Source organism: Camarhynchus parvulus, chromosome Z, assembly GCF_901933205.1.
Source record: "Camarhynchus parvulus chromosome Z, STF_HiC, whole genome shotgun sequence".
Classification (NCBI taxonomy): domain Eukaryota; kingdom Metazoa; phylum Chordata; class Aves; order Passeriformes; family Thraupidae; genus Camarhynchus; species Camarhynchus parvulus.
In genome coordinates, this window is record NC_044601.1 from 7519070 (window position 1) to 7533556 (window position 14487).

The window sequence follows — 14487 nt, forward strand, 5'->3', positions numbered from 1 at the left end:
CCTTTAAGCCTTGTTGCAGAGGGTGAAGGGGGGAAGAGAAGAAGCGCGCAGTTTGTTTTAGACGCTGCACTCGCCTCTCCACATTCCTGCTCCTGACTGTGCTGTGGATGGACAGACAGCAGGACAGAGAGCTCTCCTTTGCTTTTAGTTAGTTTTAGCTGGCTGAGGCAAAGACGTTCCCTGGACTGTGGTTTTTCCCCTTTTCTTTGGACCTGTTTAAACCTGCTGTGGCCTGAACACCAGAAGAGCATTGGCAGCTCACACCTGTGGGGCCCACTAGGCCGGGCCGGGCCTGGGCCGCAGCATTTCCAGCACCGGAGGGACGGATAAGAGCCTGAGTAAGCTCAGCTACAACCCGGGGAGGGACTTTCTCAGTTTGTCATCTCTTTTGGAGCAACAAGAGGTTTTATTGTTTAATAAACAGTTTTTTCCCACTTTTCTCCAAGGTGCTATTTTCTCCCGAACCAGTTGGGGGAGGGTCTGATTGAATTTGCTTTCCTAGAGGAGGCCTTTGGGGGTTCTCTCCCAAATTTGCCCTGAACCAGGACAGTCACCCAGAGCTGGTGTCCAAGGGGTCACCAGGGGCGTGGGGTGGTCATTCCCAACACTCCTGCTCACACCAGGGAGATGCTTCAGCGGGAGCACAGGAGCCTGTCCCACCTCACAGCCTTAGCATACAGCTGGTTTGCAGCCCCTGCAGGATTTCCTCCACATTCTTTGGTCCATTTTCACGCACTGCTATCAGCACAGAGATTCCTTGCCAGGTAGCAAGGACTCCTGTCAGAACCCCTGCACCACAGGTAGGGTCCTGCTCCAGCAGGGACGCCTCCCACTGCCCCAGGCTGCTCCCAGCCCCTCCAGCCTAGCCTGGAACATTTCCAGGAATCCAATATGTTAGGAAAATTAACCCACAAACACCAGAGGTTTATGTCCAAAAAGGAGACACAGGAGTCCTTTGACTTTATTCCAATAAAGGGAGAGGCCATGGAGCATTCCCCTGGGGTCTCTCACATTTTTGGAGGATGCAGCCTGAGGAAGGATTTGGGAATTCCCTGTGCCTCTGAGTGTCACAGCCCTCAGAACTAACCAGAAATAAGTTCAAAAAGAGAGAGAAAAGGCAGGATCTGAAGGCAGGGAGGGAGACCTGAGGTTTCTGCTAACATGCCACACATGACGTTCCCCACCTGTGACTGGTCTGGGGGAAGAGCAGAGCTGCTTTTGGAGGCAGCTGTGGGGTGTCTGGGCTGTCAGACTGTGCACACAGTACTCCTGGACCTGCTGGCAGAGGAAGAGTTACCTGTGGAGAGGGGAACTTAGAGGCAGAGAGAGGAATTGTTCAGCCTGGCGAAGTTCCAGGGGCACCTGAGAGGCCCAGAGGGGCTCCAGGAGAGCTGCAGAGGGACTGGGGACAAGGCATGCCGGGACAGCAGCCAGGGAATGGCTGCCAGTGCCAGAGGGCAGGGCTGGCTGGGATCTTGGCAATGAGGAATTGTTCCCTGGCAGGGTGGGCAGGCCCTGGCACAGGGTGCCCAGAGCAGCTGGGGCTGCCCCTGCATCCCTGGCAGTGCCCAAGGCCAGGCTGCACACTGGCACAGTGGGAGGTGTCCCTGCCATGGCAAGGGTGGCACTGGGTGGGATTTAATGTCCCTCCCAACCCAAACCCTTCTGGGATTTTGTGAGTCCAAGAGCAGATACCCAAGGACCTAAGGGCACGTTTGGACATTTTCTCCTCCCATGTCCTGCTCTGTGTGCAGAGGGCATTTTTGGCCTAAAACATGTGCTTTGGCCAATCCTGTCCTGCTGTTTATCACTCAGCACATGAGAAGTGATGAGGAGCAATGAGGCAGGCAAGGCCTGTGTGGTGCAGGGTTTTCTTGCAGGCTGGCTCTGGCTAGAGGCAGTGCCTGACTCCTCTCTGTGCTCACCAGGAGCTGCCCCTGTGCTCCTCATGAGGCACATCCCAAACAGCGCCCAAACACTGAGCATCCCTGCCCTGCCCCCTGCATCACACTCTCGGGGTCTTTCAGATCACTGCGACCCAGAGAATGTTAAAAGTCTCTTTTCACAGCCTGGCTGTTGAAGAAGGAGTCAGAACTCTTCATTTTTGGTTGTTTATTGTTCCTTATCTATAAAATTCTTTCTCCTGTCCTGCCCAGGTCCGCTCAGCAGGACGGTCAGAGGCACTCTGCCTGCCCCGGGGTGGTGCTATGTCTTTATACTAAAAACTACATGTACAATATTTACAGTGACTTCCCAATACCTGTCACCTATGTTAGACAGTGAGCTTCTACTCTAAACCAATCCAAAAGTGCCACCATCACCCAGAGGATGGAGGCCAAGAAGAAGAAGGAGAAAGGCTGGACATGTCCAGATTCCTCCGTCTTGTCTCCTGAACTTCCATTCTAAAAACCCCAAACTCTTCTTTTCCACCCCGTGATAAATTCACTATTATTCTACCTAAACTGTCATAATCAAAACCACAGGTGTTTTGGGTTCTGTGCCAGGGTCTCTGAACCCCTGGCAGGGGTCCTGGCGTCCTGGACAGCCAGAGGGATGTGCTGGGTTCCCACATCACACCTGCCCTGCCTCTCTGGGAGCTGAAGGAGCAGCCAGGAGCAATCCCCAGGGCAGAATTTGGATTTTCCCAGCTCGGGGCTGGGAGCAGTGGGCAAGGCTGCTGCCCACAGCAATGTTAAAACTCTCATTCCCTGCCTCTCAGAGGGATTTACCTTGACAGCACTGCACAAATGTGAAACTGATGCCGATGCTACCCAAACAATGTCTGTTCCTAAAGGACATGACTGACAGACTGTTGCCTCCTATTTGTGTGTGAGGTGAAGGTTTCTGCCAGCAGTTCACTGCTGCAGCACATAAACAACCCTCAGCTGAGGGCTGCATAAATTAGTTTTGTGTTTTCTACAGAGGCTGTAATGAATTGTCCTCTTGAAAGCTTTCGCTTTGCACATAGCATCAGATGGCCTTCCATTCAGACAAAAAAAAAATTTAAAAATCCTTGAACTACATTTTGTTTACAGCACAATATGAATTTCTGGTGAATGTGGGGAAGGGAAAAAAAAGCCTTGGGAGGAATCAAAATAGACAAGCTGTCTCTCAGTGAGATTTGCTGTTGGTAGATTACTCTTGGGTAAGAGGCTCAGGTACAATCAGCTGCTGGAAGTTAGAACATCCAGGCTGATGCTAGCTGCATCTTCCCAAGTGAGCCTGAGAATCAGTCCCAGAACAGTGTAGGCTGAAGGGACCCTAGAGCCCATCCCCTGCTGCCCCTGCCATGGCAGGGACACCTCCCACTGCCCCTGGCTGCTACAGCCCCATCCAGCCTGGCCTGGAACATTCCCAGGGATCCAATCTGTTAGGAAAATCAACCCACAAACAGCAGAGGTTTATGCCCAAAAAGGAGACACAGGAGTCCTTTGACTTTATTCCAATCAAGGCAGAGGCCATGGGGCATTCCCTGGGGTCTCTCACATTTTTGGAGGACACAGCCTTCTTTTTATCCCAATTTCCCAGCCACATTTCCCTTCTCTCTTTCCCCAATTCTGAGGCACTTGAGAGGTTCAGACTTCCCAGAGCACCTGATCCCAAAGATTCCCCTGTAATGTACAACCCTCCCTTTTCATTTTTAATTCTTATGGAATTTAGGGTTTTTTCTTCCCCACTGTTTCTTTCACCTTTCAATGTCTAATTTCATTTATCAGCCAAACTAAAGTTTATTTGTAAAAGCAAATCTCTTTTCCCATTCATCAGTCTGTGGAATCCTTCCCATTGTTTCTTTTCTCTCTCAGTGCTGGTTTTATCCACCAGCAGACTCACAGTTTGTCTGGAAAGACAAATCCACCATTCCTCTCAAACCCAACGGGAATTTTCACATGGCTGCCCTAGAGAGGCTCTAACTCAGCCAGAACAATGTCTGCTCACAGTGGTCTCTCCTGGCCGGTGCGGGTGTGTGTGAGCAGCACACCCCTGACCCACACACACCTCTGCTCCCTCAGACAGAGCTCACCCCAGGGAGGGTTCCTGACCCAGCCCAGCCACCACGGGCAGAGCTGAGCCTTCCCCAGCCCCTGGCTGCTCCCCTCAGCCCCATCCCCACGGCTGCTGGGGCTCAGGCGCTGGTGTCCCAGAGCAGGGGGCTCAGAGCCCTCCCCAGCAGCTCCTGGGGCTCACTGGGTGCATTCCCACCCCAGGATCCCCCCCAGCTCAGGAGCAGCTCCGCAGGACAGCTGGGACATGGCCAGGAGAGGCTCCAGGGCTGGCAGGGAGGCGAGGGCAGTGCTGGGCTTGGTGTGACCATGAGGGTGGTGTGACCACATGGGGGGTGTGACCACAGGGTTGGTGTGATCACGAGGGGATGTCTTAGGTTGCAGTGCAAGATGAAACCAGATGTATTCTACCACCATCTGTTAAAAACCAGGTGGGGCAGTGTTCTTCATCTCTGCCACAGGCAATCCTCCCTCCAGGAGATCTCTGCTGTCCATGGCCCATTAATTATTAATTACCTTCTGTCCATGGCCACTGAGTGTCCCTGCAGGGCTGATCCAATTCCAGCATCCCATGGGGAGATGCTGCGCCCAGGGGAGGAGCCAAGCATTCCTACCTGGATCCAATCTGAGCTCTGGGACACCCCAGCAGCCTTTGCCCGCTGCATTGCCAGAGGAGCAGCTTTCTGCTGCCCTGCATTGCCAGAGGGAGCCCAGGCCCATCTGCAGCAGCCCTGGAGCTGCAGAGGAAAACTCCCCCCTTGTGCAGGATCCCTGCTGCAGCAGCAGCACAGCTGGCACTGCAGGAGGGCTGAGCCCCCATGGGATGGGGCTGTGCCCCCCTGACACACAGGGGGCAGCTCCTGTTCTCACTCTGACTGTGGTTTGTTTTTTTGTTTGTACTATTTGCATTTTTATTTTTAATTTTCGTAGTAAAGAACTGTTATTCCTGCTCCCGTACTTTGCCTGAGAGCCCCTTAATTTCAAAATTACAATAATTCAGAGTCAGGGGGTTTGCATTTTCCATTTCAGGGGAGGTTCCAGCCTTCCTTAGCAGACACCTGGCTTTTCAAACCCAGATGTGCTGCCTGGAGAGGCTGCCTAGAGCAGGGGCTAGACAGAGTTAAAGGAATAAAGTGGGGGTTTATTAAAAGGCCTTGAAAGGACACACCTTGGGCAGTACAAGAGCCTGGCTGTGGTTCCACCCAAGACAGACCCAAGATGGACCCTGAATCACGCGTTTTCATGCTTTTATAAGTTCTGGTCCATTTCCATACTGGGGTTCAGTGTCCACTTCCAGCTCCAGTTGTGCAGTGCCACCCTCCCAGGTTGCTCTCCTCCATTCCCTGCTGTTTGCAGTTTTTGGCCTGAAGCTGCAGCGGTGCCCTTGGTTCTGGGGCTGGACAAGGATTGTTCTGTGGGACTGGGCTGTGAGGAGAGCTGCTGACAATTTATATGGAGTTCAGAGATATTTACCAATGCAGTACAGAGTCTGGAGGATATGAAAGCTCACATTTGTGTGACCAGGTGCCCCCTGCCCGGGGAGCAGGGGCTGTGACCCACAGCACCCTGGGGAGCACAGGCTCAGAGCCCTGACAGGCTGGAAATGCCCAGCCCCATCTGTGGGACAGAGCCCTCAGAGCTGCCACGCCAGCTCCAGTTCTCATGGCTTTGTTTTCAGTAAAACAGCTGAAAATGTTCCACGGCTCATAAACGTGACTCTACCCTCACTTCACTTAGGATCCCGCTTACTTTTGGACAATCTCTTCCAATCGTACAAAACTAAATTCCAAATCGTGTAGAGGCCTGACTAGCCAAGCATGAATTTCTTTGTGAGTGTAAGAAGGAGTGGAGCTGAAGTGAGTCAAGGGCTTGTCCTGGGACACTCAGAAGGTGTGTGCACCATGTACAGCCCTTGGATGCTGAAAAAAGAGCAAGGCCAGGCAACAAAAAATGCACTTTTCAGCGCAGTTCAGTCCACAACTTCCTTTCCAACAGCCTGTGAACCTTAAGGCCAGCACTCACAGGAGCACGCTGTGTAGCTCATAACCCGTGTGTGACAAAACCACTTTGGCACTGGTGCAGGGCCAGGATTTGCTCTTGCAAATAATTCCTCTGCACTCCCTGTTGTGAGCATTATAAACTCTTCTGACACTGCTGCCTCGTGCTGCCAGCAAAGGAGAGGCTGTGTAGCCTCGGGTCCTGTCAGAAGCTCCATTTCCTCACTTGCAGCCCCAGCCCAAGTGCTGTGCCCAGCTCCTGCAGTGCCTGGCAGGGCAGCTGTCACTGATGCAGAAAGAAACTGGCACAGGAGAGAAAAGGGGAGAATTGAAATCCCTGATGGTGACCACAGAGATCTGCTGAGCTCAGGGAAACTCACACAGAGCACTGGATACTTGCTGTGAGCTTGTCTCAAAACTCTGGGGACCTAAACCTGAGAAACCAGGAGAGACAGATTTGAAAATATGCCAAATTATTTTCATTTGAAAAAATGTGAGATTATTATTGTTTTATTGCAATACCGTGGTGATCACGATTGGTGTGCAAAGGTGGGAAAGAGTCAAAATGCTTCTCCTGGTTGTTCTCTTGCCTGCAGTTCAAAAATACAGCAGACAGAAATTATTAAATGTGTAACATTTAATATTTCATTATTTAACAAATAATTTCAAACAGCAGCACAGAGGATGTCAGCTGAGATTCGGTGAAACACAAGAGAAATAAATAACAGGGACTTCTAACAGACAGACCCTTGCTGCAGTCCTGGGCACACTTTAAGGGATTCATCATTTTGAAGATTCAGCTCCTGCTGTGAGCCACGAGGGGCTGTGCCCGCCCTGGGCAGAGCAGAATGCAGAGCACACAGCACCACGGGGAACGTCCCAGATTCACACCAAAGAGTGGGGAATGTAAACTCCAGAGCACTGCTGGAGCCTCCACTGAAGGAGAGGGATTCCCCTTAGCTGCAAGGAGCTGCTCTAGAGGGGAAAGTTTGCATTTATTTGTAATTTATATAAAGTTTAAATTGAAATCCTTTAAATTACAGGATATAGGGCTTTTAAAAAATTATCTATTTTCTGTTGAACAGCCTCTTTTTTTATCATGAGGAAGAAAAAGGCAATTCTAGATGAGGTATGTGTAGCGCACAGCACTGGAAGTGAAGAACAGAAAACAAAATTTGTTGTAACAGTTACAAAGGGGAGGAAAGGTAAATCCTGGGGAAATCAGGTGGAGATTTTTGTCTTGCTGCTGGGGAAAAGGGGGGAAGGAAAGCTGCCTGATGGCTTGTGGGACAGACCAAAGGTATCATCAGCCACAGATCCCTTCTAAGCCTTAATTGCTTCTCAAAAAAATGTGTCAAAAGGCTTACACAGATTTAGTTTGCAATTTAATTAAGGGATTAGCGAAGTTTTCTTTTCCTATGTGGGAGCTATTAAGAATAGGAACTTACCTAGAAGATCAGCTCATTTAACATAGCTACTTAATTGCATTAATAGAGCCTTTGCTTAGGCAAAGTACTGCAAATAGAGGCAGCGTCTCAATTTGTGCAGAGACACCTCTCAGCGAGGTGAGGTGAGCTCAGGGTGGGCACAGAGCACCAAGGGGGACAGAGCTGTGGGCAGCAGCATGGTCCCAGTGAGAGGAATGGTGGATTTGTCTTTCCAGACAAGCTGTGGGTCTGCTGGGGGATAAAACCAGCACTGGGAGAGAAAAGGAACAATGGGAAGGATTCCACTGATTCATGAATGGAAAAAGAGATTTTGCTTTTACAAATAACTTTGGGTTGGCTGATAAATGAAATTAGGCATTGAAAGGTGAAAAAGAAACAGTGGGGAAGGAAAACCCTAAATTCCATAAGAATTAAAAATTCAAAGGGAGGGTTGTACATTAGAGGGAAATCTTTGGGGTCGGGTGTTCTGGGAAGTCTGAACCTCTCAAGTGCCTCAGAAATGGGGAAAGAGAGAAGGGAAATGTGGCTGGGAAATTGGGATAAAAAGGAGGCTGCGTCCTCCAAAAATGTGAGAGACCCCAGGGAATGCCCCATGGCCTCTGCCTTGATTGGAATAAAGTCAAAGGACTCCTGTGTCTCCTTTTTGGGCATAAACCTCTGCTGTTTGTGGATTGATTTTCCGAACACCAGGGACACTGTCCTGTCTCCCTGGGAATGTTCTTGGGAAGGCTGCTCGGAGCACCTTGGTGGTCTGTACCTTGCATTATTAGACCTTAATTATTTTGACATCCATCTGGGGACAAAAAATCCGAATAACCAGCTGCATCACTCCCTGGCAAGGCACTTTGTGGGTAGGCTGGCTTAAACCAGGACAAAAAAACTCAATTCCTACAGCATTCTGCAGAGAGCAAAATGCAAAGAGGAATAACTCAAAATGTAGGCAGAGGGAAAAGCTCAGCACTTGACTGGAACTTTTATTTGGTGTTACATAAGAGTGAGATAATTATATCTAGTAATCTTCATGGTACACCCTTGAGTTTTAATTTACCCTAGATATTGGGATTATTATGATTCAGAAAACCCAACACTGATTTCTACTTCCTTATTGCTGATTGTGCATTTGAAATTTCCTGTGTGTTGTATTCTCCAATCCCTTCTTTCCCAAGAATCATCCTTCTTCCTACAGCACATTGCAAAGTTATAGAAACTGACTACTTGAAAAATAAAAAGGTTAAAAATTCCATTAACACCAGAAGTATTTTTCATTATTGTTACTAGGGGCACCTACAAGTGTTTTAAATAAAAACAACCTTATTTTATAACACCTGAAAAAACACTTTTACTTACTTTCAAGGAACCACCTGGAAAGAGTGCAATAAGAAAATTACAGATTCCTTGCAAGTGCAAAAGAACATAAATACTTGAAAACTATAAATGGCTGAAGTCTCTCTCTACAGTTCACTTATGGCTGAACCAGTCCAGTTTCAGAGAGTCCCTCACAGTGAACAGCCTGGACTTGCATCTCAAATCAAGGTGACTGTTTCAGAAAGTGTTAAAGATTTTCAGGAGATTCAGAAAATATCCTTTGCTTTCCACTTGTCCCTAAGTCTAGGCAGGGGGAAAATCTCTATATAATATGATGTCATTGAGGAAGTCCCACTACCTCTCTGTGCTCAATCCACCAAAACTTTATTTCCCAAAAAAAAAAAAAGAATTTATGTCAAAACTACTGCAATAGTTCTACTAACATAATTTAATTAAATTATCAGTATTTTAGCATAGAGTGGAAATAATCTGGATAATTTACTTTCAGATACCTGTCAATACCAAACATTAATTGCATTGCAGGAAACATGCTTTTTGTTATACCTGACTCAGCTGACATTTCAGTGATCCCTAAATCGATTTACACACCTTGTTGTGAACTTTTGTGTCAGCAAATTCATGTCACTTCTACAAATACCTGTGGAAAACTGTGCAACACACAGAGAGATCCTGTGGAGACATCCCTCAGTGGAAGACGTTGTCTGGCAGCAGCAGAGGTGATTGCTCCTGGTTATGTGTTTTGCTTTGCACGTTCTGCAGTAACTTCTTAAAATAACCAAACACAAGGAGATGCACCCTCTCCCTCCCTCCCTTCCTCCCTTCCATCCAAGGGCTCTGCCAGGTGAGGCTGCTCACCTGAGGCTCTGAGGTTTGCAGGCAACACCTTCCAGAGAAAGGCATGAACATTCTCTGCTGGGAGCAGGGAGAACAGTGACAGAGCTCAGTGGAGTGATAAACACGGCCTTTAAACTGTGGGTGAAAGCCGTGACGTGCAAATTCTGTGCCTGTGTGTGTCTCAGCACAAAGCTCACATGATGTTTCACCATCTCAGAAATGTGCTGGGAGCAGAAGCCAATACCCTCTGCAGGCTTCCAAAAACCTTAATATTTGGGAAGTGAGACTTCAACTTCCTTTGTGAAGGTATCCCAAGACTAGGAGGAATTCCCACTATCACCAGGCACCATCTAATACAGGCCACTCCTCTTCACCCTTAGATGATTCATATCTGTTGACTCAGCACACAGACAAAACCTCATTACTCTGATTTAAAAATAGGGCACATCTCCAAGATGATCCCACTACCAAAGCTGTACTTCACATTCTTTTTAAGATGAGGATTCCTGTGCTGGGACTGAAAAGCCAAAAAAAAAAAAAAAAAAAAACAAAAACAAAAAAACACACCACAAGAGCAGTTTCTCAGCTCCCTTTGAGAAGGACTTCTGCTATGACAGAGAACGCCCAACCCACAGCAGAAGGACTGAAGACAAAAATCTCATATAAAAGTAAGGCTTTTCCCTGTTTTCCAGTAAGGTTTTGTTTCTTTACGCCCCACTCACTCTCCCAAGGCTGAGGAGGGCCTGTCTGTCTGGATAATCTCCTGCTGCACAATGCTCCCAGGCACGCCCTGGGTTCCTGCTCTGCATCAGCAGAACCAAGCCCAGACACAGCTGCACTGTCCCTGCACTGTCCCTGCTGTGCCTTGTCACCAAATGAGCTCCAACAGCAGCAGCACTCTGCACCCTCCCACCCTCACAGCATTTCACCTGTTCTCTAGGAATTAAACAGCAGTGATTGAAACAGTGATTATCTGGCAGGAATACAAGAAGCCTCACAGGGACAGCCAGAAAAGCTCCCTGTTGACAGAGCAGGGCTCACCATCACTGCAGTGTGACCACAGGCATTGAAGCCTGCTGAGGTTGTTCTGGACAGCACCAGCAGCCCAGCAATGCCAAACCCACCTCCCCAGGCTTCACTGCAGTTCTTTTCTTTCACTGCATCCAGGTTTTTTTGTCCTTCCTTGTCAGAGCACAGTCCGAATGCTCCCTCGAGGGTGAGGACTGAGAGTGCACTTGGCACACGCAGGAATTTGGTAATGGCTCATTCATTCTCTCTGATGGCAATGGTCAGAGGTTTTCAGACCCACAGCACCGTGTCTGCGCTCATCAGCAGCAGAGCACCGGGTTCATAATGCTTCACAGTGCCTGCCTTAGATAAACACACACCTGCAGTCACACCTTGCAAGATTAATTTCCCTCTTCAGCTCCTCCAGCTCAGGGCAGTGCACTGCAGAGTCTGGGAGGAGAAGCTCCCACTGATCCCTGCTGCGGGAACGGCAAAGCGTTTCCCTGATGTCCTGACACCTGGAGGGAATTGTTTGCTTAAGGTTAGCAGCTGCCTGACATGTAAAACATCACCCCCTTTTCTGCAGTCCTTCGGGAAGGGGCTGCTCCAGCGGGGTCAAACCCTGGACCAAACAAGGGACAAACCTTCAGGGACAAACCCTGCCACCAAACTGCTCCTGGGGCTTGCCAGGGCACCACAGCCCCCTCAGGGCTCCCTGATATGGTGGGGGCTCCTCGGGGCTGCTGGGCACCCAGGCCCACGACACCACTGCATTATTTTTATAATACTTCAGATTATTTGCTGAGGTTTAGGCATGTCAGCATCACTGTACATTTTCAAGCACTATGTTTAGACTGGTTATTTGTAGGGAAAACCCATTTGGATATCATATTCCCATACGAAATTTGGCCCTGGTAACTGGAAATTTGAAAATTGAGAAGCCCTTCTGAATTTTTCAGCTTCACTTTGCATTTGACAGAGCACAGGGGATGCCAGCTGCACACTCTGAATCGCCCATTTCACTCACCCTTACCATACCCCAACATTATTTTTGGATTTAAGTCTTTCTCCAGACTGTGCCAGACAGGGAAGAGACCAGGAAAAAAGGGTGCTCTAAAAATCAGTGAATTTTTAAGGCATTAATATGGGAACAAGGAAAAAGTCTCTTTATAGTAACCACTGTTGGCAGTTGCTGGCTGTACAGCAGAGTTGAGACTCAACTACATTTTCCCAACACACACAAATATATCTTCAGAAATAAATACAATACAGGTGAAACACATTGTTTTATTTATAAAAAGTTACCTTATAATTTATCAATATTTTTTCATGGTTTTTAAACAAATTAGAACCAATCCCCATTAGGCAGTTTGCATTTAAGGAAAAGGGTGAAAGGGAAGGGATGTGGAGAGAGAAAGTTACACATGATGCAGCATCTGTGATCTCTCAGAAAGCAAAAAAGCCAACTCAGTGCACCTGGAACTACACCCTGATAAAATCCATTAAGCTTCAGACATGTATTTTGAACCTCCAGTATCTGCCATCTTTAACCATGATTTGAGGATTAAAAACTGTCCTTTCTTTCATCCTCAGGCTCATACATATTTTTCCATTTCTGTAGTTCCTGAGAATCATTTATCTTCCACGCTTCAGCAAAGGACTTCATTTTTTTCCTGTGGGAGAAAAAAGAAAAAAAACCCTAATCAAAATACAGACACATTTTTAAGTGAAGCACATCAAACCCTGAAAGTCCTACAGTCATCTGCAAAATTTTATACATCGTCCAAAATAGCACAGCTCAAAATGTTATGTGATCTTCAAACAGCCAGTTAATATTTTCTAAGATTCATGTTCCTGCTGTAGGTCAGCCAACAAATTACTTTCATAACTAACTTACAGCACCAGCAGCACTGACAAAATTATATAAACAATTGGTAAGAACTACTTGTTAAAGGAAATAAACAGCATTGCAGTTAGCCCTGTTTAATTTCGATCATTCAGTTTGTACAAATTTGTATTTGCAGGACCACAACAAGAAAACACATTTTCAATACAAATGATTGCACACATCCTTCCTGTTTCTTCTCAGCATTTTTTGATTTGTAAGAGCTGTGACAAATTACAAGACATTTAAAACGGGTTAACACACACTGCCGACGACAACATCAATTGTCAAATGTCAGAACTGGATGAAGTTACCCAGTGGATTTTCTTAAACAATATGAGGGTGATTTAAAAAAACAAGACAAGGCATCTGGCCCGTGGGTATTGTGACAAGGGCAGTGCCACAGCAGGTCCAGGTGTGGCTCCCCAGAGCTGGAAACTCCTGTTCCCACCACGCAGACCAGACACACTCTCTGAACAGCACACTTAGGACCCTGCTCCAGGTTTGTTTTTTTTTTTTTTGCCAATTACAGACTGATATTTCCAATTAGCATAAGCCACTGCATTATTTTTCTTATAAACTGTCAAGTACCTTCTAAAGTTTCTCTTTTGCTTTATTAAGAGGGGATAAGAAACGTCGTTAAGTGCCGAGTGCTGTTGAGTTTCAAAGTTTGCACCTATAAATAATTAGTAGTCAAAATGTTCTCATGTAAAATTATCCTGTCAGGATTAGGTACAGCCATCACATAACCAAGATCTGGATTCATTATGTTCTTATGGGGCTATTTGAATTTTGCTCATAGGACTGCCATGGAAAATAACAGCAAAAGAAAAAAAAGAAACAGTGAAAACAGTTATGAATATCTAAACTGTGCACATAATGTTACAGGATTTACAAATCCATTATGCCACTTGATACACACAGGAATTTTCATAACTACTCTAATATATAAGGTACAAACACCCCTGAATGAAAACTGCATATCAGGGAAATATTAAAATCCCCAGAAGTTTCAGTACAATTCTGAGTGTTTGTGGGGCAATCAAAATAATTTATAAATATTTATTTTCAAGTTAAACCAGAATAAAAATGTCTGTATTTCCTTCTACACTTTGGTATGCAAAGACAATTTCAAGTTCCAAAGTAAGTAATATATACTTTCTAAATTAAAGTCATTAGTATTTTCACTATCACTGATGAGAACGTAAGTAGGTATTATAGAAGGAAATAATTAAACAAAGAAATCACATTTGTTCTGACCTTTTCATGTTCACTATTCTCTCCAACTCCTTTGATTTGTGAGCTGCTTTCTTCAAGATTTCTTCAGGAATATCTGCCAGTTTGGCAACATTTAGCCCATAACTCCTTGCAGAGACTCCTTTAGTTATTTGATAAAGGAAAGTGATAAATTCAGGATTCTCTTCCACTTCAGATCCTAGAAACATAAAACCAAATTCAAAACCTCCTCTATGTGGCAAATACATAAGTCCCCTGTCTTGATCAGCTTACAAGGTAAGCAGATAATACAATATGAAGAATTATTCAGGGGAAAGGTTAATGGCAAATAGCAATGGCAAGTCATTAAAGAAACACATTTAAAAATTTTACAATTATTCCGTGAGCAGGCCTTTATGATGCCTCTTGTAATTCAAGAACTGGGGCCATCATGTTTCAAAACAGTTTCAAAACAATCAGATGCATTTTTTCACTCCATAGAGTGCTAAATTTTGGAGCTGCTTGACACAGTAGGACAAAGACACTGAAAGTACACGATATTAAATTATGGAGCTCAGCTGAAATGAAATCCTTGGAAGCTACAAAACACATCCTGCTCGTGAAGGCCCATAAATAGCAAATGTTTCCAGACAGTGAGATCTTTCAGAGAAGGAGCTGCCATATGTTTGATCCCTAATCCCTCCTCCCTAATCCTTTGTGTTTGGCTGCTGTGGGAAGTTGGATGCTGGGATGGGTGAATCTTTCCCTGCCCC

At 46.4% G+C, this 14487-nt stretch overlaps 1 protein-coding gene across 1 annotated transcript in view; it reads right to left on the bottom strand.

Moving 5' to 3' along the window:
* Positions 1-11887: 11887 nt before the first annotated feature.
* The window catches only part of MSH3 (mutS homolog 3), a 94471-nt gene continuing 91871 nt past the window's right edge, over positions 11888-14487 (bottom strand). The window contains exons 23-24 of the mRNA XM_030968778.1: positions 13760-13934; positions 11888-12287 (exon numbers count right to left, since the gene is read on the bottom strand). Coding sequence (XP_030824638.1) covers positions 12179-12287; positions 13760-13934 — 284 coding nt within the window. The 3' untranslated portion in view covers positions 11888-12178. The remainder of the gene's footprint in view (positions 12288-13759; positions 13935-14487) is intronic.